The sequence below is a fragment of the Thunnus maccoyii genome, chromosome 15, assembly GCF_910596095.1.
Source record: "Thunnus maccoyii chromosome 15, fThuMac1.1, whole genome shotgun sequence".
NCBI classification, from domain to species: domain Eukaryota; kingdom Metazoa; phylum Chordata; class Actinopteri; order Scombriformes; family Scombridae; genus Thunnus; species Thunnus maccoyii.
The window spans coordinates 1,161,483-1,184,830 of record NC_056547.1 but is presented as its reverse complement, the minus strand read 5'-3'; the positions used below and the strand labels follow the sequence as shown (position 1 = coordinate 1,184,830).

Genomic DNA, 23,348 nt, shown 5'->3' with positions numbered 1-23,348 from the left:
AGATGCTGTTTTTTAACGTTGTAAACTGTTTTATACTCTTGGCTTTTTCTTCTATGATCTTTCAAGTTTTTTGTTATGAACTATGATCTTGAAATAAAATTACCTGAATAAAGTGAATAGTATTGTGTATCATTAACAGTGAGACATTGACTGGTATGAAAACAAGTCTTTGTATGAAAAGGGCTTCATTGGATCACAAAAACTTTCAGATCTTAAATAAGATTGAAGGACTGATCTAAATATTGCTGCTGTGACTGCTAATAGATGTCAGTATGTTTATAAGACTGCTGTAGAAGAAAGTCTCATTTTCTTCCAGCTCCTTCACATTGTACTTAATGTTGTAGAACAGGTCAGATATTTGCTAGAAAGCAGACACAGGCTGGTTACAAGTGTTGTGTCTTCTTGAGTATTACTCCAACTTATATTAAGTCATATCAATAATTAAAGCGGCAAGCAGCAATTATCAGGCCCTTGCACTTTGCGCCACAGTTGAAGGGCTTTTACTGCAGGCATGTAGATGTCTGAAGGCCAGAGGGTTGTACTACGAAGCCAGATTAGTGGGTTAGCGAGGTGTGTTGAGCATAAAGTCAGAGTTTTCAATGTCACGAAGGTGGCTCTCTTTTAACCTGCTACATCACCATGGTAACTTATACTGCAAACTTAACCTGGTCTGGAGCAGGTTATGTTCCAAGTTTCGGCTTAAATTGGCAATAAAAAGCGCCGTCCTTTCACTAACCACCTGATTTGCTGCCAAGTCTGTTTAACACTGCTGGTACTGCAGCTATTAGAAGACTGATTAGAGAACTGATTAGTCTTCTACCATACTTGCTATTGATTTGATGTCATATTGTAAATTTGTAATGGTGCAAGAGGTTAGGGTTACTTGTGGGATGGGATTTTGTTACAATATGTCAAACTGTATTTCAAATTGTAAAAAGAAACAAATAAAAAACAAAAAACTGATGAAAAATACTTTAAACAAAAAAAGATTAATCTATTGGTATTTATCACAGGTAATATTCAATCTATAATATTAATTTCACTTTGATTTGGCCAGAATCTAAAGTGATTTCCACTGATCCTTCATTATGGGACAGAGTCAGACAGTATAATGTTTAAATCTGCTGCATCAAGTTTAATGTTTAAGAGCTCTGGATGTGGGAGGTACGGAGAGTGCATTGAGTGGTAAAATATGTATATAAACTAATTACGTAATTAATACATTTGTTTTTTTAATTAACAAATTTACATCAGCAATTTTCTACCAGCATTCCTCTCTCACCTTATTTGCAGCAACAGCGTTGCTTTTTGCTGTGATAATGTATTTATTTTATTAATAGCTCTCCGTTATAATGAACTTCATTGGTTTTATCACTCTTGAGAAGATTATTTTGAAGAATAGAAGAAATTCATGTTGCATTTGTGGTGGATTTGTGTCATGTGAACTTTTTTCTGGAACTCTTCTAGAAATGTTTCCAGGACAAGGTGACCATATTTTACATTTAGTTTGTGTATGGATTAAACAAACAAGATACAGCATGCTAATTAATGAGCTTCAGAGGTGTTGGTGGATGTATTTCTGGTTGTGTCTCTCTCTTTCTAGCCTTTTGTATCATACTTAACACACAGACATGAGATTGATTGCATTGCATCTGAACATCCCACTCTCAGAAAGAAAACAAATACATTTCTTTGTTAGAATTTTTAACTATTCCACTAAGAAATAGCAACACAAGAGTTCAAATGTTTGAGGTTTAACATTTAGCTAGAAGACAACCTCTGTGTTTCTGGTTAAATCTGGTCAATAAAACACAAGAAATCGAAACAAATTCATCAATTAGCCTTTATTGTATTACACATTCTTGCCTTGACTGTTAAACACTTTGAGCTTGTAAGAAATTAATTTTCAGTTGCTTCAGTGTGTAATTACGTCTCTACAGCTTCATTTAGCACCGCTACTCTCACCAGCACACTCGTGTCTTTTAAACTGTGACTGCCATGTGAATCTTTTGTCACAAACACTGCAGCTGAACGGTTTCTCCCCAGTGTGAGCCGTCATGTGTCTCGTCATATGTCCCTTTCGTGAAAATCTTTTACCACAAACTGAGCAAATAAAAGGCTTCACCCCAGTGTGTGTTCTCATGTGCTGAACCAAAGTGTGACGCTGAGTGAAACTTGTATTACAAACCGAGCAGGAAAAAGGCTTTTCTCCTGTGTGAATTCGAAAGTGTGCCACCAAATCTGAGCGCTGCCTGAATCTTTTGCTGCAAAGTGAGCAACAAAACGGTTTCTCTCCGGTGTGGACTCTCATATGTTTGTCCAATGACCAACCATGACTGAAACTGGTGTTACAAACTGAACAGATGAAAGGTTTTTCTCCTGAATGACACCTCATATGAGCAATCAAGTGTTCCCTCCGATTGAAACTTTTACTGCAAAATGAGCAGCTGAATGGTTTTTCTCCTGTGTGACATCTCATATGTCTTTTCAGATTTGTCTTGTGGCCAAATGTTTTTCCGCACTCAGAGCAGATAAATGATTCTTTGTCAATATTATTTACATTATTTTTAACAGAGTTTAAACATGATTCCCTCCTGGTCCAGTCGTCATCACTGACATCAGTCTCAGAGGAGTCTGAAGTCTTGTCATCAGTATCTGGTTGTAAATGTCTATCTGGATGTGAGTTCTTGGCTGGTTCTGATCCTCCACAGTCCTCTCCATCAGCTTCTGTTTCCATCTGTTCAGTTTGTCTTTGATGAAGCTGTGAGGATTGAGGTTTCTCTTCATCATCTTCACTCTTCACAGGGACAGGAGTGAATGTGAACTTGGTGATATCAGCCTCCTCCAGCCCTTGAAGCTGCTCTCCCTCCTGACTGGTCCAGAGTTCCTCCTGTTCCTCTTTAATGTGTGGGGGCTCTGGATCCTCCTGGTCCAGACTGGAGCTCCACTCCTGCTGCTTAGGGGGAACCTCTTCTTTACTCTCCAACAGCTGCTGGACGTCTGCAGGACAAGCTGAAATACATACACACATATAATGGAAAACAGATGTCATGGCTACACTGAAACCACTGATACCACTACTTCATCTCACAGTGGGGCTGTGTTTAAAAAGGACCAAGACTTCAACACCTGACTCAGAAAATGATCTGTTTCAACACATATATCAGCGAAGATGTCACATGAAACTGAAGTACAGAAATGTTTGAAGTAATTTAGAAACAGAGAGAACTAACAAGTTCATTTTCAGCTGTAAAATGTTCCCTACAGAAAACATCTTGGTCACAAATTCTTAAATTAAAAAACTGAAATTAAAAGTCATTTTTTGTATGCCAAAGCAACATATCTGCTCTGTAAATCAGTTGTTCTTTGTTGTCATTTGAAAAAAAAATTCTGAAAACCATAAGGGAAACATTTATACCTTTTTGGTTTACTATGGTCTGCTATAGGTTTGTGTTAATTAGACAGAATACTGTTATTTATCCGTTTACCTTTGTCTTTATTTCAGTACAGCAAATTAAATCTTGGATAAAGTGATAACGTATCATTCTATCATTGTTAGAACAGACGGTCACACTGAGCCTGACAGCATCCTGCTACTCAAGAGCCCCACAGACTCTGAACAACAACCTGCATTAGCTTTCCTGCTCAAGTCTCCTTCTTATCTAACTTACAAACATGATCACACATCTTGTCCTGCAAAAGGTTATTTTTCACTGCAAATATATACATATATATATATATTGGAAACACTGGAAACAGGAAACTGATGGTGTCATCTTGTTTTGTCCACAACCCAAAGATACTAAGTTTACTCTCATAGAGGACTAAAGAACCCAGAAAATATCACATTCATGAAGCTGGAATCAGATAATTTGGACATTTATTCTTTTTCATTGTCATTTAAAATGACTCAAAACAATTAATCAATTATCAAAATAGTTGGCGATTAATTGAATATTTGGCAACTTATCAGTTATTATCGACTAATGGTTGCACCTCCATGGTCTGACCCTAAATTAGTTTGTTTGCCTGCTTCAGGGTAAATCTATTAGAAAATAATGAGTTAATTAATAGCTGAAACTGTCAGTTGTCTGTGTGACAGCTTGTTAAGTTAAACGTGTTTGTCGATGAGAAATAAAGTCACAATCACAATTTAACCGTTTCATCGTCATTACCGTAAACTTCGGAGTACTTTGGCTCCACCGGTGAGGACGCTCTCAGTATTTGGACATTAGACATATTCACACAATGACAGAAACTTTTTCTCCTGTGTAAAAACTCAGTTTGGTCTCCATCAGACTGTCACTAAGCTGCTGCTGAGCTCCGGCCCCGCTCCGGCTAACAAGCTAAGCTAACTGCAGACGCCTGTGCGCTGCGAGGAGAATCATTATAAACAGCTCAGAGTTCATTTATCCGCATCTGAGGAGGCTCCGATGGTGCATATCTGTTTTATGTTAGAGACACTTTCGAAAGAGAGGAACGCGACTCTGCTGCTGACTATACACGCTATCCTGCTCATACAGTGTAAAGTTAGCCGTAGTAAAGACGTTCATCCTTCTTCTTCTTCTTCCTCTTTGAGGTTTAACGGCAGCTTGCATCCTTGGTGTTGTCTTTACTGCCATCTTGTGGACTTAGTTAACTCCTACATCAGATTTTTCAACCCTATTCTCCAGACACTTCCTGCCTTGTCCACTTCCACCACACTACAATAACGTTATACCCTTTAAAGCTGCTCCTTTCAGCCCCGACCTCTTCATTCCCTCCATTGTGTCCTTTCTGAGCTATATTTCCTGCAGTTAACAAGTACATGTTCTATTGTTTCCGGTACCTGACAACATTCACAAAGTCCAGTTGGATACGTCTCTATAATGTGTCAAAGTCAAAGTGTTTTATTTGACAAATGCAAAGTGTAACACATGGTCATCCTGAGCAGTGAACTTCAAGAGACATGGCAAGCTACTTAGTAGGTATAAGAAAAAAAAATCTAATTATCAGGAAAATCACAAATAAGGGCAAGAATAGCAAAAGTATACATACTATAACAATATAGTACGCTGTGATATAAAACCTGAATGATTTGTCAATTATCAAAACTGCTGGCAATACATATGCTTTCAGTCAACTAATTAATTGACTAATCATTTCAGCCCGCTTTCCTGTCATCATCCTCATAATAAATACCAATCAACCAGACTGTAACGTCAAACACTAATTAACTTTTTATTCATGTTGACTGTATCAGTTCACACAAACAAAATTAATAAGAAATTAACAATCAAACTTCACAATCAAAAGATTAAAAGCTCTTTACAGTGTGTGAAAAAACATTTAATACAAAATACATATTTAACAGATTACCAGAATATATTGATCATCTCTTTGAAGGAGTCCAGCGCTGCAGGACTGTTTTCATTTACATAAACTCCAGTCTTCTATAAAGGCACACAGAACACATTTAGCGTCATAAATACCATGTAACTCACACAAAATATTAGCAAACCACAAGAATGATTAACGTTACTTAAACACTGACCATCAGTTTATCAATCTAGTTTTTGTTTCTTTCTCTTCTTACATTGCCCTGGGCTGGATCTGTTGCAATTATTTTAATATTGGTGCTGATACGATATCAGAGTTCCAGTACAGTAAATTAAAGACAACATCTCAGTGTGTCAGTTAATGTTGTCTGAGCACAAACAACCAAAACAGGAACTAATAAGTAAAGCATTGTGAGGACTTCAAGTTGTGATTTAAATTAGGAAATATCTGAAAAATCATCTAAAAAATGAAGAAACTGACCAAATATTCAATTACAAATTTTAACACTCATTTCTACTGATAAATTTTTTTAGTTCTACTCTAGTACTGAGGTTCAGTTCTGTCCTTTTTGACATGCTTTCAGTGCCAGACTGACCTTAAAATTCCTATAACGCTGTCTGTTTCAGTCTGCCAATAAGGATAAGCTTAGTGCAGCAATAACTGTAGTATCAAGTCCTAAAGTGACCAATCATAAATTGTTTTTTCGAGGAAATCTTGGACCACAAACTGGGAGACTGAGCAGGAGGGATAAATGTCAACATTTATCTCGTTACATACATTTACTTCTTATAGGCCTTCCTATTAAACATAATTATTAGTCTTTCTTTCTTTAATACAGACTCCTGTGAGAAATATTATTCATGTCTCCACCCAGTTACTGCTGTGACAATCAAGTGCATCAGCAGATATAACAGCTGCATGAGTCTAATGTTTTACCTGCGAGACTCGTGTTTGAATGATGTTGTTTATCATTTGTGATGTGAAAACATCAGATTTCCACATTCAGAAAAATAAAAAGTGCACCCTAGTGTTAGTTTAGTAATAAAATCCTGATTGACTGCTGACCGAGCTGTCGGCTGAAGAGTCGATCACACCGAACAGTAGAGGAGAAGGCGGTGAAGACGCTGGTACAGGTCTGTTTAAACTGGAGTTCAGTCAACTTCACTGCGGAGCTAAGAGCATAAGAGATGGAGCAGAAATACAGTCGCTCTGTCATCAATCAATCATTCAGGGACAAGAATCAGTAAGTTTGTATAATGATGTGGCCAAAAACAACAAAGACAGCGATTTCACTGACAAAATGTGAGTCGACTCAGCCGTACTTAACAGTTTTTCGTTATTTATCACAGACATTCATCTCCATCTAAAACATGTAATGCACTCATTAAACACTTTTTTTTTTTTGTGAACACTCCCTCATGGGATTATTGAGTTTTCTTCGTCATAACAGAAAAAACTTTTACTACCTTTAGACTGAGTTGCATCAACAAAGATTAATATAATCTAAGATTAGTTTGATTAAGACTTTAGCAAAACTAGGTTTAAAATGAGTAAATCCAGATATAAAATTAAGCAGAGCTCTAAAAATGAATCCTTGTTGGTACAACCCAGCCTTAGAGAAGCCAAATTATTTCTTCCTGATGTTACATATACTGTATAATTTACAGAGGCTTCATTGTTTCCCAGGAATTATACCTGACTGAGTTTATCAAGGGTGCTCTGAAAGGTTCCTGCATATCAGCATCACTGATCTCAAAGTTCCTGGCTGGTTCTGATCCTCCACCGTTCTCTCCGTCAGCTTCTGTTTCCGTCTGTGGAGTTGAGCTGCAGACTGTTTGAAACTGTGACGACTCACCAACACAGTGGTGTTGTCTGACCTGTGCCGGCCAGGTGAATCTTTTGTGACAAACTCTGCAGCTGAACGGTTTCTCTCCCGTGTGGAGTCGTACATGTTGTGTCAGACCTTCCTTTCGTACGAAGGCTTTACCACAAAACGGACATTTAAAGGATTTCTCCCCTGTGTGGATTTTCATGTGAACTGCGACATATCCTCGACTGGAGAAACGTTTATTACATATCAAACAGCTGTAAGGCTTCTCTCCTGAGTGAACTCTCATATGTTTCTGCAGATACTCTTTGCAGTCAAATATTTTACCACACTCAGAGCAGTAAAATTTTTTCTTGCCAGAATTACATCTTTCAGGGACTGTATTATTTTTCTCCATTTTTAAACCTGGCAGGGGCTCCATGGTCTCCTCACAGGCATGATCAATGACTTTAGGGTCACGTTCAGAACAGTTTGAAGACTTGTCATCAGCATCTGGTTTTAAATGTCTATCTGGATGTGAGTTCCTGGCTGCTTCTGATCCTCCGCAGTCCTTTCCTTCAGCTTCAGTTTGAAACTGTGATGACTCCCCTATACAGTGGTGTTGTTTGACCTGTGCCTGCCAGGTGAATCTTTTGTGACAAACTCTGCAGCTGAATGGTTTCTCTCCTGTGTGGAGCCGTACATGTTGTGTCAGACCTTCCTTTCGTACGAAGGCTTTACCACAAAACAGACATTTAAAGGATTTCTCCCCTGTGTGGATTCTCATGTGTCTATTCAGACACTTCTTATATTGAAATATTTTACCACACTCAGAGCAGTTATATTGTTTCTTGACGGTATTACATCTCATATCACTAACAAGGACTTTATAATTGTTCACAGAGTTTAAATCTGGCTGAGGTTCACTGGTTTCTGTCCAACCATCATCTCTGACTTCAGAACAGTCAGAAGTCCTGTCGTCAGTATCTGCTTGTAAAAGTCTATCTGGCTCTAGGTTCCTGACTTCTTCACCTCCCACTGAGTCTTTGTTCTCCTCAGTTTGTCTTTGTTGAAGCTGTGAGGACTGAGGTTTCTCTTCAACATCTTCACTTGTCACAGGGACAGGAGTGAATGTGAACTTGGTGATATCAGCCTCCTGCAGCCCTTGAAGCTGCTCTCCCTCCTGATTGGTCCAGAGTTCCTCCTGTTCCTCTTTAATGTGTGGGGGCTCTGGGTCCTCCTGGTCCAGACTGGAGCTCCACTCCTGCTGCTCAGGGGGAGCCTCTTCTTTACTTCCAAACAGCTGCTGGACGTCTGCAGGAAACACTGAAATACAGAAATACACATTATGGGGAACCATGTGTATTTGTCCTGACCCATTAGGTACAGGATGTTCGGTTCGATACGCTCCGTGACTCATTACTGTTAAAACAGCTTAATAATCCACTTACTCCAACATGTGGAACAGTAATTCTAGAGTGCGAGTTCCACCTGGAATGTTTTGGTAGTGCACCGCTTAGGTGTAGCATGCTCATAGGTGTATGCTAGTATGCTGGTTTATTATTAATCGATTAGTTGCCAACTATTTTGATAACTAACTAATCATTTTGAGCCATTTTTTAAGAGAGCTTCTTAAATGTGAATGTTTTCTGGTTTCTTTAGTCCTCTTTGAAAGTAAACTGAATATCTTTTTGTGGACAAAACAAGATATCTGAGGTCATCTTGGACTTTGGCAGTGTTTCCCCAATATTCATTCTGCAGCAGCGCACCAACGCTGCAAAATTAAGAGCACCACTGCCAAAATTTCACACGATCATTAATATCAATGGGCTACTAATGATTTAAACTCACACACTGTGTGAGCAAGATAACACCCTACATTACCATGGGATTGTTTTGAGTCATCCTCCCTCTCCTTATTCTTCAAAGGACATCCACATGAAAGGTACTGTTGTAAGAGTAGCGTAGCTCCGTTGAGGAATAGGGCAGTGCGTAATGTGTGCGCATAGCGAGTGTGTGCGCATAGCGAGTGTGCGGTTGAGCGAACGGCAGAAAAAGTGGCGGTGAATGCGAGCGGAGTAGCGGAAAAGGTTAGCATTAAGTTTTCAATATGGCAGTAAATGTACAGTACAGGCCACCGTGTGTCAGTTAATAAATGCTGCAGCTTCTCAAGACCAAGAAAAGACTCATCTATTGAAGGGGGTTAGCCCAGAAGTTAGCAACAATGCACTAACCTGACCAGGCTCACTTAAGGTGGACTGACCTTTAAGGTGGACCAGCAGTTCTCGTGTTCCGCTCTTAAACAGAGAATGGAGAAATGTCTGGCTGCTGAACTCCACAGCTGATTGAGAGTCCTCTCTATGACCAAGAAAGTGGATCATATCACTCCAGTTCTCAGATCTTTACACTGGCTTCCTGTCTGTCAGATAACTGATGTCAAAATACTGCTTTTGGTTTATAAAGCACTGAATGGTTTAGGGCCAAAATATATTTCTGATCTGCTGCTAAGTTATGACGCATCCAGACCTCTCAGGTCATCTGGGACAGGTCTGCTACACTGCACCGTAACTTTTATTCTTGTATTTTATATCTGTCTTCTTCTATTTTAGCTTATTTTTCTTTTCTTTTCTCTCAGCACTTTAATGACTGTTTCTAACTGCATTTAAATGGTGAGTTTCTTTTGTCTCATTTGAACTGTCTTGTTGCTTATTGTCCTATATAAATAAACCTGCTTTGCCTTTTTATTGTTGGTCAGACAACAAGTCATTGGATCAATGATCAACATTTTCTGACATTTTATGGACCAATCGAGAAAATAATCAACAGATTACTCAACAATGAAAAAAATCATTAGTTGCAGTCCTATTCTGGATTAATCTACAACAATTTTCTCATTTAATCGACAGGCTGTTTGTTCTATAAATCATCATAAAACAATGTAAAATGCTCATCACAACATTTTACAGCCCCGAACCTCCAAAATATTCAATTCAATTCAAATACTATCATAAGACCAAAAAAAGCAGCAAATTGAACCCAACACGATCAAATATTTGGTATTTATACTTGATAACGATTAACTGATGATCAGAATAGTTGGTGATTAATTTTTCTGTGGATTGACTAATGAAATTATCTGATCATTGCAGTTTTGAAGTATTTTACTCGTAGACAAGCTTTACAGTTGTGTTTAAACATAAATTAAACCTAAAAGTACAAACCCTGCTGCATGCTGTAGTATCGGCTCAGGTTAAACTGAGTGTGATCAGAGTGAGAATAAGATGTAAAGGGAACAAACCTGCTCTGTGTAGCTGAAGTTGAGGGTTGAAAGCAGCGTCCAGTAGTTTGCGTTGTCGCTCGTTCTCCTCTTTGGATCGAGAAAGTTCCTCCTCGTACTCTGCTATCGATCTTTCAAACAGCACAAATATCTCTTCAGCAGCCGCAGTTAGTCGCTGCGTCACCGACGCTCTCAGCATTTGGATTTTAGACATTTTAACACGATGACAGAAACTTTTTCTCCGTCAGAAACTCAGTTTGGTCTCCATCAGACTGTCAGTCTGCTGCTGAGCTCCATCAGTTTATTTACAGCTAACATGCTAAGCTAACTTCAATGTCCTTGTGGGCTACCGGGAGATAAATCAGAGGTGAAACATCGTGAACAGCACAGACAGGTTTATCCAGACATGATGGTTCATTCAGACACTTTCTGAAGAAGAAATAGAGCAGGACTCTGCTAACAAGCAACCATTTTGATAAAGAAAATAACTTCCGGCTTTTATTCTTCTTCTTTGTGTTTATTGGTGGATCGCAAACCAGCTTCAAAGCGGCAAACCGCCACCTGCTGTATCGATATGTGTAGATTCAAGACATTACATCGACTGAATACTGATTGGTCTATAGAAATATGAAGAAAATATAAAGTATTAAGAAAATACCATTTAAAAGATAAATAAATAAAAATCACACCCTATTTCCCTGCCTGCATTATACAGCCTATCACCCCCTTCTGGTTTCCCTCAAGTGAAGTCTTGACCTGAACTCAGTAATGATTTTAAACTCTATTCCTGTCCTGCCTCATTAGGGATGTTAAAATGAAAGGTTCAAGGTGTGTAGGAATGTGGATGGAGGCGAGATCACTTGGCAAATGGAGGGCAAAGGGGGACACTGAGGCCGAGAATGGTGGACACTCATGAGCTCAGACCAGAATGATTGATTGTATGAGCAGAGCCAGAATGCATGAATATGGTCATCAATGGAGTCTGGGCAGTGAGAGCGTTTGCCATTATCGGTGAATCTCATAAGGGGAAGCTATATTATATTTACATCCAAACCTTCCAGAATGTTATACCACTTTTCCCCATTTTACTCCCATGTGGAATGAAAACCTGCATGACCAAACCTTAACTGTGTAATGATCACCTTCTCTCTGCGATTATGACATCCTCCTTTAAACTGACATTAACTGACTTGTGTATCCTATAATAATGTCTCCCTTTCTTGTCTGTGTCTCATTCCTTCTGCCAGGCATTAATTATGGCTGCACTATGTCACAGTTTCTGGTGTTTTGACCAAGACTGAATGTTTTTATTTATTCATTTAATTGTCTCTGCCACCACATGGGTCATCTGTGTGATTTGTTGATATGGTCTCAATATATAAATGTCAGTATCTAAATATATAATTTATTTTTATTATGCACATGTACTGTTTACTTTTTAAAATTTTTTTATTCATGTATCTATTTTTATTTGTAAATGTAGCCTTGCTATTTTGAATCTGCTTTTTTCGGGTTATATGATATGAGAATTATTACAAGGACATTCCTCAAGATCCTTTCCACAAAGTCACAGTTTAGGAATCAGCCTGAGAAAGCTTCATATAATAACAGCACTTTAATGAGAGACATCAATTTAGTGGATATACTTCAAGTACTCTGAGAACGGTCTAATCCTCTCTGTTGGATGAACTCTTCATAGGTAGCGAGATCCCCCGTTTCATTTAAAGGTTCAGAAATAAACACAATACCTTGGTCCTTAAAAATGGGGTCTTATTTTTGTATACATGTTGATTGTTCCATCACATACGTGTGAAGTGGGAATGTGTTACATGGTGTAAGATGACATCTGCTGCTTGTTGTCATGTATTGTGATTTATGGCCTTTTACTGACACCTGCTGTCAAGAATACCACATTACATGTAAGAGTCACTAGAGGTCACACTTGCTGTGGAAGGTTTAATAAATCAGCCACCGCTGCACTGACAAGTCTGTCTGTCTAATTACTGTTGTGACTTGTAGTAAAAATTGGAATAATACTGAAGAAGACACACTTGTGACCAGCGTGTGTCTGCTTTCTATCAAATATCTGACCTGTTTTACAATATAAATTACAATGTGAAGGACCACCAGAGCTGGAAGAAAATGAGAGACCCTCTTCTACAACAGTCTTATAAACATATTGATATCTATTAGCAACCACAGAAACACTATTTAGATCAGTTCTTCTTCATTAAGATCAGAAAGTTTTTGTGATCCAACGAAGCCCTTTTCATACAAAGACTTGTTTTCATACCAGCCAGTTTTCTGTCACATGGACCTATTTTTGTGTGACAAGCTGGTTCCAACTTATATTATTGATAATTAATAAATTAACATAAAAGTGAATATCCCTAATTATGGCAAATCATTAATAATGTAATTTGTAATAATCAGACCAACACAGCTGGAATATTAACAATTAGATCATTAAGGCTCACTCACACACTTTATTTCCTGACGTATCGTAAAAGTTTCCACAGACCTCCTTGTCTCACTGTTAATGATACACAAATCTATTCACTTTATTCAGTTAATTTTATTTCAAGATCATAGTTCATGACAAAAAAAACATGAAAGATCATAGAAGGAAAAGCAAACAGTATAAAACTGTTTCCAAACTTTAAAAAACAGCATCTATATTACACACAACTGTAATCATCACTGTCACTATCAACTCCTGACATGAATATTTTTTGAAAACCCTTAATATATGGATGAATTCATTCATATATTTAACATTAAAATTCTGAACAAATTATAAAACACCTTTTTTAATTTCATGACTACATTGAGAAGATGGAGCTCCGTCGTCTTATTAAAGCTTTCAGTTAAATCTCATTTCTTCCTGGTTCTCATATGTATTTAGACTCTCCTTAATTACTCAACTTTTTTGGCCAGTTCACCCTTCAAGCACAATCACCAAAAGCAGTCAGTTTGGCTTGTGTGTCTTTTAACATTACTGTTGACCAATTTGTGTTGATAGTCATTTCAATTTTAAAATCTTCTTGAGCACTTACTGCTGTTAATACCACAAACACACAGTACTATTTATAGTGAAACTCAGTCGATTAAAAAAAAAAGACACCACCAGGAAAAACCTTTGCCATAAACAGTAACACGTTTGTAGACATTTCCTCTTGTGTGAAATAAACACAAGCGACTGAAAAATTTCCCTCCTGGATGAGTTCAATAACACGAGAAAAAAGAAAGTTTTTAAGCCAGTATTACAACCATAGATTGTATAAAAATATGGACGTCGTTACCGTGACGTCACTCGTTGGTTTCTGAAGAGCGGTTTTGAAGCTCAAAGTGAGCCGCTACGGCCATCGCCATCTTGGCAGTGCGTGACTTTGCCTAACTCCCAGCCAATCAAAAATGGGCAAAGAGGCGGGCCAAATGGCTGAAACAAGCCACCTAGCGGCTGGCGGACCTGTCACTCAAAGCAGCCATGTCCTTCATTATGCATAACTTTACAGCTTAATAAAATTTAAACGGGTGAGTTATAAAAAAATTCACCCCCCGTACAGTTGTCATGAAAGAGGAAATTAGCAACAGAGACCAAAACCGTTTTTTGTACCAGGCTGTAAACATGGGGGTCTATGGGGATTGACTCGCTTTTGGAGCCTCAAGTGGCTACAAGGAACTGCAGTTTTTGGCTTCATTTTACAGCCTTGGAGGTTGCTGCTTGGTCACATCCCATATCACTTAAAAGGAAAACATATGATGTCTAAACCTGACTGAGGTTCAATGGTCTCCTTCCAATAATAATCATTGTCTAAGGTTCAGGAGAGTCTGAAACCTTGTCAGCACTAACTGGTTGTAAATGTCTATCTGGATGTGAGTTCCCAGCTGGTTGTGATCCTCCACAGTCCTCTCCATCAGCTTGTTTCCATCCGTTTCAGTTGAGGACTGGCATACTGAGGACTCATCAACACACTTGTGTCTTTTGAACTGTGTAGACTGGCTGAATCTTTGGTAGAAAATACTGCAATAAAACTGTTTCCCCCCCTTTTTGGACAGCCAGGTAGCTTGACAGATGTACCTTTTGTATAAATATTTGTAGCACAAACTGAGCAGCTAAAGGGTTTCTCTTGAATGGATTCTCATGTGTCTCTGCAGATTTCCCTTTTTGTTAAATCTAAAACAACAAAAGGAGCAGCTAAATGGCTTCTCTCCTGTGTGGATTCTCATGTGTCCCTGGAGATATCTTTTGAAACCAAATTGTTTACCACATACAGAGCAGCTAAATGTCTTCTCCCCTGTGTGAATTCTCATGTGTAGCTGCAGAGTCACCTTCCGGTTGAATCTTTTACCACAAACTGAGCAACTAAATGGTTTTTCTCCTGTGTGAATTCTCTTATGTCGCCTAAGAGACCCCTTGCATACAAATCTTTTACCACAAACTGAGCAACTAAAGGGTTTCTCTCCTGTGTGAGTTTTCAGATGGTACTCCAGACCTGACTGAGTAAAAGATTTACCACAAACTGAGCAACTAAAGGGTTTCTCTCCTGTGTGAATTGTCATATGTCTTCTAAGAGACCCCTTGCATACTAATCTTTTACCACAAACTGAGCAACTAAAGGGGTTCTCCCCTGTGTGAATTCTCATATGCCTCCTAAGAGACCCCTCACATACAAATCTTTTACCACAAACTGAGCAACTGAAAGGTTTCTCCCCTGTGTGAATTCTCTGGTGTATGATCAGGTGTCCCTTTTGGCTAAATTTTTTATCACACTCGGAGCAGCTAAATGATTTCTTGCTAGTATTACAACTCATTTGAGACTTTAAATCTGACTGAGGTTCACTGGTCTCCTTCCATTCATCACTGTCGTCAGTATCAGTCGCAGAAGAGTTTGAAATCTTGTCATCAGTATCAGGTTGTAAATGTTTATCTGGATGTGAGTTCCTGGCTGGATCTGATCCTCCACAGTCCTCTCCATCAGCTTCTGTTTTCATCTGTTCAGTTTGACTTTGATGAAGCTGTGAGGACTGAGGTTCACTGGTCTCCTTCCATTCGTCACTGTCATCAGTGTCCGCTTCAGAGCAGTCTGAGGTCTTGTCATCAGTATCTGGTTGTAAAAGTCTATCTGGATGTGAGTTCCTGGCTGGTTCTGATCCTCCACAGTCTTGTCCATCAGCTTCTGTTTCAATCAGTTCAGTTTTTCTTTGATGAAGCTTTGAGGACTGAGGTTTCTCTTCATCATCTCCAATTGTCACAGGGACAGGAGTGAAGGTGAACTTGGTGATATCAGCCTCCTCCAGCCCTTGAAGCTGCTCTCCCTCCTGACTGGTCCAGAGTTCCTCCTGTTCCTCTTTAATGTGTGGGGGCCCTGGGTCCTCCTGGTCCAGACTGGAGCTTCTCTCCCGCTGCTCTTCTTCACCAACAATCACTTTTCGCACATCTAAAGGTAAAGCTGAAACAGACAGACAGCTATTAATGTAAACACATGAACTGTTCAATGAAGCTTGATAACCATATTTTATGATTAAGGTACCGTGTGGAGTTTTCAAACACTGGTAGTGTTATGGGGTGATATTTTCATGAGTGGGCGACAAAACTAGAGTAAATCAAATCAAGTGGATATTTTCCAAAAGTAGTCTTTTTTTAAAGAAAAAGTGTAGAGCTGCAATAATTGGTTGATTAATCCATTGATCTTCAACTATTAAGTTAATTGGTGCATTTTTTGATAATTGGTTAATTGCTTTGAGTAATCAAAACTCTCTGACTCAAGATTCTTAAATGTGAATATTTTCTGGTTTCTTTAGTCGTCTATGACAGTAATCAAAACAAGACAGTTGACGTCACCTTGGACTTTTCATCATTATCTGCCATTTTATGGCCCAAACAACTAAACAATTAATCGTGAATATAATCAACAGATTAATCGAACATAATTGTTAGTTGAAATCTTGGTTAACAGTTAAATAAATGGACATTCAGTTAAGGGCTCTGATTAATGAGTATTTAAGTAATTGAAATAAGACTATGTTTACATTAAGCCAGCTCAATTTTAAAACAGTATTTTTAAGCAAAAAACGACATGGAGATTCAGCTCATTTCTGCAAATATCTCTGTCCACATTAAAATGCCAAAATGGGTAAAAGAAGCTGGAATCAGAAAATTAAATGTCAAAATTCTCTGTCTCCAGCCTTTTAAATGTTTTCTGGTTTCTTTAGTCCTCTATGACAGTAAGTACATAAATATTGATACTACTACTACTGCTAATAATAATATTCAGTCATCCCCCATACCTCCTCTCACCTCTGAAGGCCAGGACATCCCCATTTCCTCCTCAGTCACTAATCTGGGTGTTAGGTTTGACCCTCAGCAGACTTTTGATAACCATAAAAGAAATCTATGCCAAATCGCTTTCTACCATCTCAAAATCATCTGTAAACTCCAGCCCTGTCTAACCCTGTCAGATCCAGAGAAACTTGTCCATTTCTTTATCTCTTCCAGACTGGACCACTGTGCTCCTCACAGGGATCCCTGGTAGGAGCATCCAGGAGCTCCAGTCCATTCACAACAGAGCTGCCAGGATCCTGATGAGAGTGAAAACACGTCAATACTGTTATCATTGCACTGGCTCCCTGTCCTCTTCAGGATGGACTACAAAGTCCTGCTACTCACATACAAATCCATCACAAACCTCCATCCGCACGCTCAGATCTGCCAGCAGCTTGCTCCTCAGGGCCCGCAGGGCTCCGCACCACGGCCCCCCCAGTACTAAGCTCCGCATCATGGGGGACCGAGCCTTCTGTTCTGCTGCACCACACTTGTTTAAAGGCCTAAAGACCTTTTTTTTAATCTTAACTCTTGAAGTCTTTGTTGTGTGTTCTATGTTATTAATACTGTAGCACTTTGAGTTTCACTATGAATGAAAAGTCCGGTACAATTTTAAATATCAATATCTTTGATTGACTAATCGTTGCAGCTGTCATTCAGCTCTTCAGTCTTCAGTTTAGATGGGCTGTACAGAGCTAATAATATCAAGGTAAACTGTTTATGGTTTGCTTAATTTAAAACTCTTAATAACTACAGTTGTTAGTTGTTGGTTCGTATATATCGGCCTTTAACATGAGCTAACTGCGGCTAACAGCCTGTACGGAGGGTTTAGCTGCTAGCGTTAGCTTAGCACTGACCCCCGGCCACATTAACAGAGTATTAACACGTTTCCAGCAACATAAAGACAACAAACCTGCTTTTCGCAGCTTTTTATCGGGTTTTAAAACCTCGTCCAGCAGCCTGCGGTGTCGGCGGTGGATCTCCTCTTCATACTCGGTTATTGTTTTCTCAAAATGTCCAAATATCTCCTCCACAGCCGCAGTTAGCCGCTGCTGGACGAAAACCTTCAGACCCTGAAGGCTGCACATTTTACACACAGCTCAGAAAATACTAATACTGGCGCTTTTCTGCTGTTATTAGGAGGTGTGTAAACCAAACTCTGTTCCCACTGCAACGCCTGATCAATACACACGATTACTTCCGGGTAATATTTCAAAAATTAAAGTTGATGACAGACCCGAATCCGCCCACTCATATCAAAATAAAACATCTTCCCATTTAGGAGAGTCTAAAAAACAAACAAACTGAAGCATCAGTGTTAAAGCAGCATGTTACTGTTGTAGCTGCTGGAGGTGGAGCTAGTTTACACTACTTTATATACAGTTAGCTAGTTTAGTCCAGTGGTTCCCAACCTAGGGGTCGGGCCCCTCCAAAGGGTCAGCAGATAAATCTGAGGGGTGGTGAGATGATTAATGGGAGAGGAAAGAAGAAAAAACAAAGTTCTGATACACAAATCTGTTTTCAGTTTTTGGACTTTTTCTCTAATCTTTGATTTTTGCTGAAATATTGGATCATTTGAACATTTATTGAAATGAAAGCATGTGAGAAGTTTAGAGGGAAAAATCACTATTTGGTGGAGCTGTTAACAACTCATAGACATGTGAAATGTGACCCCGACTACACACTGCTTTTTGTAAGACGTCAAAAGACAAAAAGGTTGGAAACCACTGGTTTCATCTTTAACAATGTGTTGTATTTTAAAAGCTTGTTATATTATCCATTGTGTCAAATCTTCATCTGAAAAGTAACTAAAGCTGTCAAATAAATGTAGTGGAGTAGAAAGTACAATATTTCCCTCTGAAATGTAGAAAGTAGCATCACATGGAAATACTCAAGTAAAGTACAAGTACCTCAAAACTGTAATTAAGTGCAGTACCTGAGTAAGTGTACTTCATGGTTTCTGAAGCTTCCAGCCACACCTGGCAGCCTTCCTCATCAGATAGAGTTGAGGATCATGTTTCTTCTCAAAGTTCTTAGAAAATAATTAACCACATTGAATCATTAGTAACCAGTGTTTATCTGATGAGATCTTCCCCCTTCTCTTTAAGTTTTAAACAGAAGATAACTCACTCTTCAAAGCCCTTTTTGCTGCTTTATCCACCTTCTCATTCCTATCGATTCCAACATGGGCAGGGACCCACACAAAAGTAACAGACAAACACATCTGGTGAACTCCAGTCCTAAACTAAACTAACGTTCAGTGGCTTTATAAACTGCTTTGTTCCACGAGCGAGTGTCTGAGCTGTGTGCCCGTCTCTTCTCTCCCTGTTTTCTCCTCTTGTCCTCTCTTGTCTCTCGGGCATCTCTTGCTAGATCAGGACCCATCCTGGAACCGCTCTGCTTCCCTGGCTTTCAGTGTCATCTCCTGAGGTTTTAGATCTGGTTCCCCATCATTTAGTCTTCATCATTTGTCTTTTCTTGTCTCTTCTCCCGTGTATGTGATGGTGTGATGTGAGTCTCCGCTGTGTGCAGGTGTAGTCTGTCCTCCTGCAAGGTCTCCATGGTGATGAAGGTCACGTAGCACAGGTCCTGTTATCCTGCTCAATGCTGTATTCTGTAAATTCATGTTCTGTTATGCACACTATTGCACGTCTGTCCGTCCTGGGTGAGGGATCAATCCTCTGTTGCTCTTCCTGAGGTTTCTTCCATTTTTGTTTTCCCCGTTAAAGATTTTTTAGGGAGTTTTTCCTTATTCAAATCAAGGGTCTAAGGACAGAGGATGTTGTATTGTATTGACTGTAGAGACCCCTGAGGCAAATTTGTGATTTGTGATATTGGACTTGTGCAGAGTTTGACACTGGAGGACTGAAAAGTAGAAAATTTCCTCTGTGCTCATGTGCTCATTAAAAATCTGATTTTAAGGGACAGGCCTACGAGCATGATTTGTGACAGCACAACTAGTTTTGAAGTATTTTATGTACGGTCAAACATGTCTGGAGGGGATCTTTAAGTTAGTTTCATTGGGATTTACAAGAGCCTTCTGTTAATTTTGTCATCTACAGTAGATTTGTAAAAAAATAAATAAAAAAAAGCAAAAGTTCTGATGTAAACAAAAGGTCAAAACAGACCCAAACCTATTTGACTACCACTGGTATAATACAGCAGTTGGAGCTTTATTTTGTAAAACCGTCCCGGAAGTAGTAGTTGCTATGTAAACGCTTGATAAAAAAAACAGCATATTAACCAGTTTACTGAAGACTAAAAAGGGCAGAAAAAGCGTCAGAGTCTGTGAGGATGAACCGACACCGCGGACTGCTGCATGTGGCTTTAAAACATGAAACAGGTTTGTTTTATTCTGCTGGAAACACGTTTAATGTCAGTGCTAAGCTAACGTTAGCCAAACAGTACTGTTAGCTGCAGCTAGCTCCTGCTAAAAGGTTTTTATTTTGTCTCCTGGGGTTTTATTCCAGTTTGTTCACCGTGACATGAAGGAAACTCTGGTTGTTCTGTTCCACAAAGACGTAACTTAAACTAATCTGCAGCTTTTCTTCAACAAACTCTGGAAGAAGTGGAAGAAATACTCAGATCCTTTACTGCAGTAAAAGTACCAACACAGCAATGTAAAAATACTCAATTACAGGAAAGGTCCTGCACTGAAAATCCAGACATTAAGTTTGTGTGTTTTTCAGGTTTGTATTTGAATAAACAAAACTAGAAAACACAGATAATACTCGTGTTTGCATTAACACAGCTGATAACATGTCAGTCACTTTGTCAGAGTAAATGTTGTGTTGCAATAATAAAATCTGCTGCGATCCAGACAGAACATGAACAGCAAACAGAGTCAATTATTAACTCTTTGTATTTTGAGGTTAAATGTTTGTAGAGTCTCAGTGTGAAGCCCTTCTGTCACTCAGACGTTCATTAAATTAGTTTCAGGAAGAATGTTTTAAAAACATTGGAGGGAATATGATGTTCTTACCAACCTATGAGGTAATAAACGTCTCCTTTTTGTCTTTTAAATTCAATTTCAAAACTGTATACACCACTCACTGCACATTTAGATTTTGTTTAGTCTGAACAGATCAAACCGAAAGAAGCAGAAGCTACTCAAAATGTGAGAAACTTGAAGCATCATGTTTGTGGTGTTTCTAGTTAAAGAATTAAAAACTAAACTGAAGCATCATGTGATGTCTAGTGTCCATGCAAAGGTTTTGCATTTCTTAAACCTGCAGCGCGTAACTTTTACATAAAAATAAATGTCCGTTACATTCAAACCAAACAAGTTCACACAATGCTGATCAGGCCGCCAGATAAATGTCTCTGTATTTACAGTATACAGTTTCAAATCTCATGTCAGGGACGACGTTCCCGTGCTGGCAGCAGCTCTTCTACACTTTCCAAATGTTATTGGACCCAATGGATCAAATTCTGATTTGTGTATCTCTGTCATTTCGCTGGATTTATCCACCGTTAATACAGTTGCAACAGCCGGCTACGACCAGTATGTACTGGCCATCGGGCGTACTGGGACAAATCCCCGTGGGCCCTCTCTGTGTGCCTGTCATTCAGGATGCACATCATAGTGCTGCAGGCCTGCAGGCTGTATTCAAACCAAAAATAACATTATGTTGATCTGATTCACCATCTCTTCTTTCACTCTCTAGCTCGCTTAACCACAGCTGCTCTCTCTCTCTTTTTCTCTCGTCTTTTTTAAAATGATTTTTTTGGGGTGGGACGGAAAAGTCTAACTTTACTTGTAACGTTATCAAACAGAGAGAAACGTCCTCCTGTCCGCTTTGTAACGTCTTTGTACTCACAGCCGAGCGCCTCCTTTTACTCTCACTGCCAGAAGGGGGAGACAAAAGTCCTGCACACCAGCTTTAAGGTTTATTCCTCAAAAGCAAGCAAACAAACAAAAGAACAGAGAGATCATGGCCCATCCAGATGCATGCTGGTCCTATACCTGCCTAACTTCCTGTATAACCTCCCACAAGGTTACCCGAAGAAAAAACAAAATACTAGTTAACTAAAATTAAATATGATTAACAAGCAAATAATGAAACAAGAAGCTAGCAAAAGAAAATATTATTGAAATCTAATCTAAATAAAACAAATATCTAGAATAATCAAACAATACTAATTATTTTTAATAAGACAACAACCAACTAATAAATAGCTCCTACAGTATGTTCTCAGTATCATGGAATAGCAGGTGTTCAAATGTCAAATTATACATTAATATGTTTATCTGTGTTTCAGCTTCACCTTCAGATGTCAACAAAAATATTATTATTAAAGAAGAGCAGCAGGAGTGGAGCTCCAGTCTGGACCAGCAGGACCCAGAACCCTCACACATTAAAGAGGAACAGGAGGAACTCTGGACCAGTCAGGAGGGAGAGCAGCTTCAAGGGCTGGAGGACGCTGATATCAACAAGATCACATTCACTCTTGTTCCTGTGAAGAGTGAAGATGAGGAAGAGAAACCTCAGTCCTCACAGCTTCATCAAAGACAAACTGAACAGATGAAAACAGAAGCTGATGGAGAGGACTGTGGAGGATCAGAACCAGCCAGGAACTCACATCCAGATACTGATGACAAGACTTCAGACTGCTCTGAAGCCGACACTGATGACAGTGACGATTGGAAGGAGACCAGTGAACCTCAGTCAGGTTTAAATGATGTGAAAATAAGTCCATGTCGGAAAAAAGACTGTGTCAGTAGCGTGGTTTGGTACACTAGCAGCAAACCGTATAGTTGCTTCAAGTGTGGTAAAGAATTTGGACACAAGAGGTCTATGCAGAGACATGTGATGTCTCACGAAGACGAAAAGCCTTTAAGCTGCACAGTTTGTGAGAAACATTTCAGAGGCAGGTCAGAGCTTGTGAAGCACATGAGGATCCACACAGGAGAGAAACCGTTCAGTTGCTCTGTTTGCGGTGACAGATTTTCCAGGAGTGAAAGTTTGAGTCGTCACATGAGATGTCACACGGGAGAAAAACCTTTCAGCTGTTCGTTTTGTCTGAAGCGTTTCCGATGTCGACAGTATATCGTGACACACATGAGAACCCACACAGGGGAGAAACCATTCCACTGCTCCTCGTGTAGTAAATGTTTTTCTTCCAAATCAAAGTTGACCCATCACACGAGACTCCACACAGGAGAGAAACTGTACGCCTGCTCGCTTTGTGGTAAAAGCTTTTTAATTAAAGCAGCTCTGACAGAACACATGACGGTCCACACAGGAGAGAAGCTGTTCAGTTTGCAGTAAACATTTCTGGTTTCACTCAGATTAAAAACCATAATAAAAATGATAATAAACTCACATGCTTTCATTTCAATAAATGTTCAAATGATCCAATATTTCAGTAAAAATCAAAGATTAGAGAAAAAGTCCAAAAACTGAAAACAGATTTGTGTATCAGAACTTTGTTTTTTCTTCTTTCCTCTCCCATTAATCATCTCACCACCCCTCAGATTTATCTGCTGACCCTTTGGAGGGCCCCGACCCCTAGGTTGGGAACCACTGGACTAAACTAGCTAACTGTATATAAAGTAGTGTAAACTAGCTCCACCTCCAGCAGCTACAACAGTAACATGCTGCTCTAACACTGATGCT

The 23,348-nt window shown here is 39.1% G+C and overlaps 5 protein-coding genes across 8 annotated transcripts in view; 3 read left to right on the top strand and 2 right to left on the bottom strand.

The window, feature by feature from the left end:
* The window catches only part of LOC121913174 (gastrula zinc finger protein XlCGF57.1-like), a 44,584-nt gene that overhangs the window by 6,834 nt on the left and 14,402 nt on the right, over positions 1-23,348 (top strand). The window lies entirely within an intron of this gene.
* LOC121913138 (gastrula zinc finger protein XlCGF57.1-like) overlaps positions 1-23,348 on the top strand; it is a 72,661-nt gene that overhangs the window by 42,870 nt on the left and 6,443 nt on the right. The window lies entirely within an intron of this gene.
* Positions 1,826-10,888, bottom strand: LOC121913186 (gastrula zinc finger protein XlCGF8.2DB-like). Of its 2 annotated transcripts, none has more exons than XM_042435886.1 (2): positions 10,425-10,888; positions 1,826-3,000 (listed from the first exon to the last, which is right to left on the bottom strand). In XM_042435886.1, the coding sequence occupies exons 1-2, from the start codon at positions 10,615-10,617 to the stop codon at positions 1,943-1,945; spliced, it is 1,251 nt and encodes a 416-aa protein (XP_042291820.1). In that variant the 5' UTR covers positions 10,618-10,888; the 3' UTR covers positions 1,826-1,942. The 2 variants fall into 2 exon arrangements, with proteins under 2 accessions (XP_042291820.1, XP_042291821.1); XM_042435887.1 differs by lacking the exon at positions 10,425-10,888 and adding an exon at positions 4,176-4,591 and having other exon boundaries at positions 1,826-3,012.
* LOC121913150 (oocyte zinc finger protein XlCOF22-like) overlaps positions 4,937-23,348 on the bottom strand; it is a 45,220-nt gene continuing 26,808 nt past the window's right edge. The window contains exons 2-4 of one of the 3 annotated variants that reach the window (XM_042435832.1): positions 7,015-8,452; positions 6,385-6,491; positions 4,937-5,432 (exon numbers count right to left, since the gene is read on the bottom strand). In XM_042435832.1, the coding sequence (XP_042291766.1) occupies positions 5,410-5,432; positions 6,385-6,491; positions 7,015-8,452 (1,568 nt within the window). In that variant the 3' untranslated portion in view covers positions 4,937-5,409. Of the gene's footprint in view, positions 6,492-7,014; positions 8,453-14,427; positions 15,857-23,348 lie in introns of those variants that run through there. The other 2 variants (XM_042435831.1, XM_042435833.1) reach the window with 2 other exon arrangements.
* Positions 19,934-23,054, top strand: LOC121913194 (gastrula zinc finger protein XlCGF8.2DB-like). The gene is made up of 2 exons (XM_042435895.1): positions 19,934-20,071; positions 21,991-23,054. The coding sequence occupies exons 1-2, from the start codon at positions 20,023-20,025 to the stop codon at positions 22,998-23,000; spliced, it is 1,059 nt and encodes a 352-aa protein (XP_042291829.1). The 5' UTR covers positions 19,934-20,022; the 3' UTR covers positions 23,001-23,054.

Bases quoted from the DNA above. Each gene is read 5' to 3' on its own strand.
- LOC121913186 (XM_042435886.1), bottom strand. From the start codon at position 10,617: ATGTCTAAAATCCAAATGCTGAGAGCGTCGGTGACGCAGCGACTAACT. The intron at 3,001-10,424 runs GTTTGTTCCCTT...CTTGTCCTGCAG, and splicing joins ACTTCAGCTACACAGAGCAG to ACGTCCAGCAGCTGTTGGAG.
- LOC121913194 (XM_042435895.1), top strand. From the start codon at position 20,023: ATGAACCGACACCGCGGACTGCTGCATGTGGCTTTAAAACATGAAACA. The intron at 20,072-21,990 runs GTTTGTTTTATT...TCTGTGTTTCAG, and splicing joins GGCTTTAAAACATGAAACAG to CTTCACCTTCAGATGTCAAC.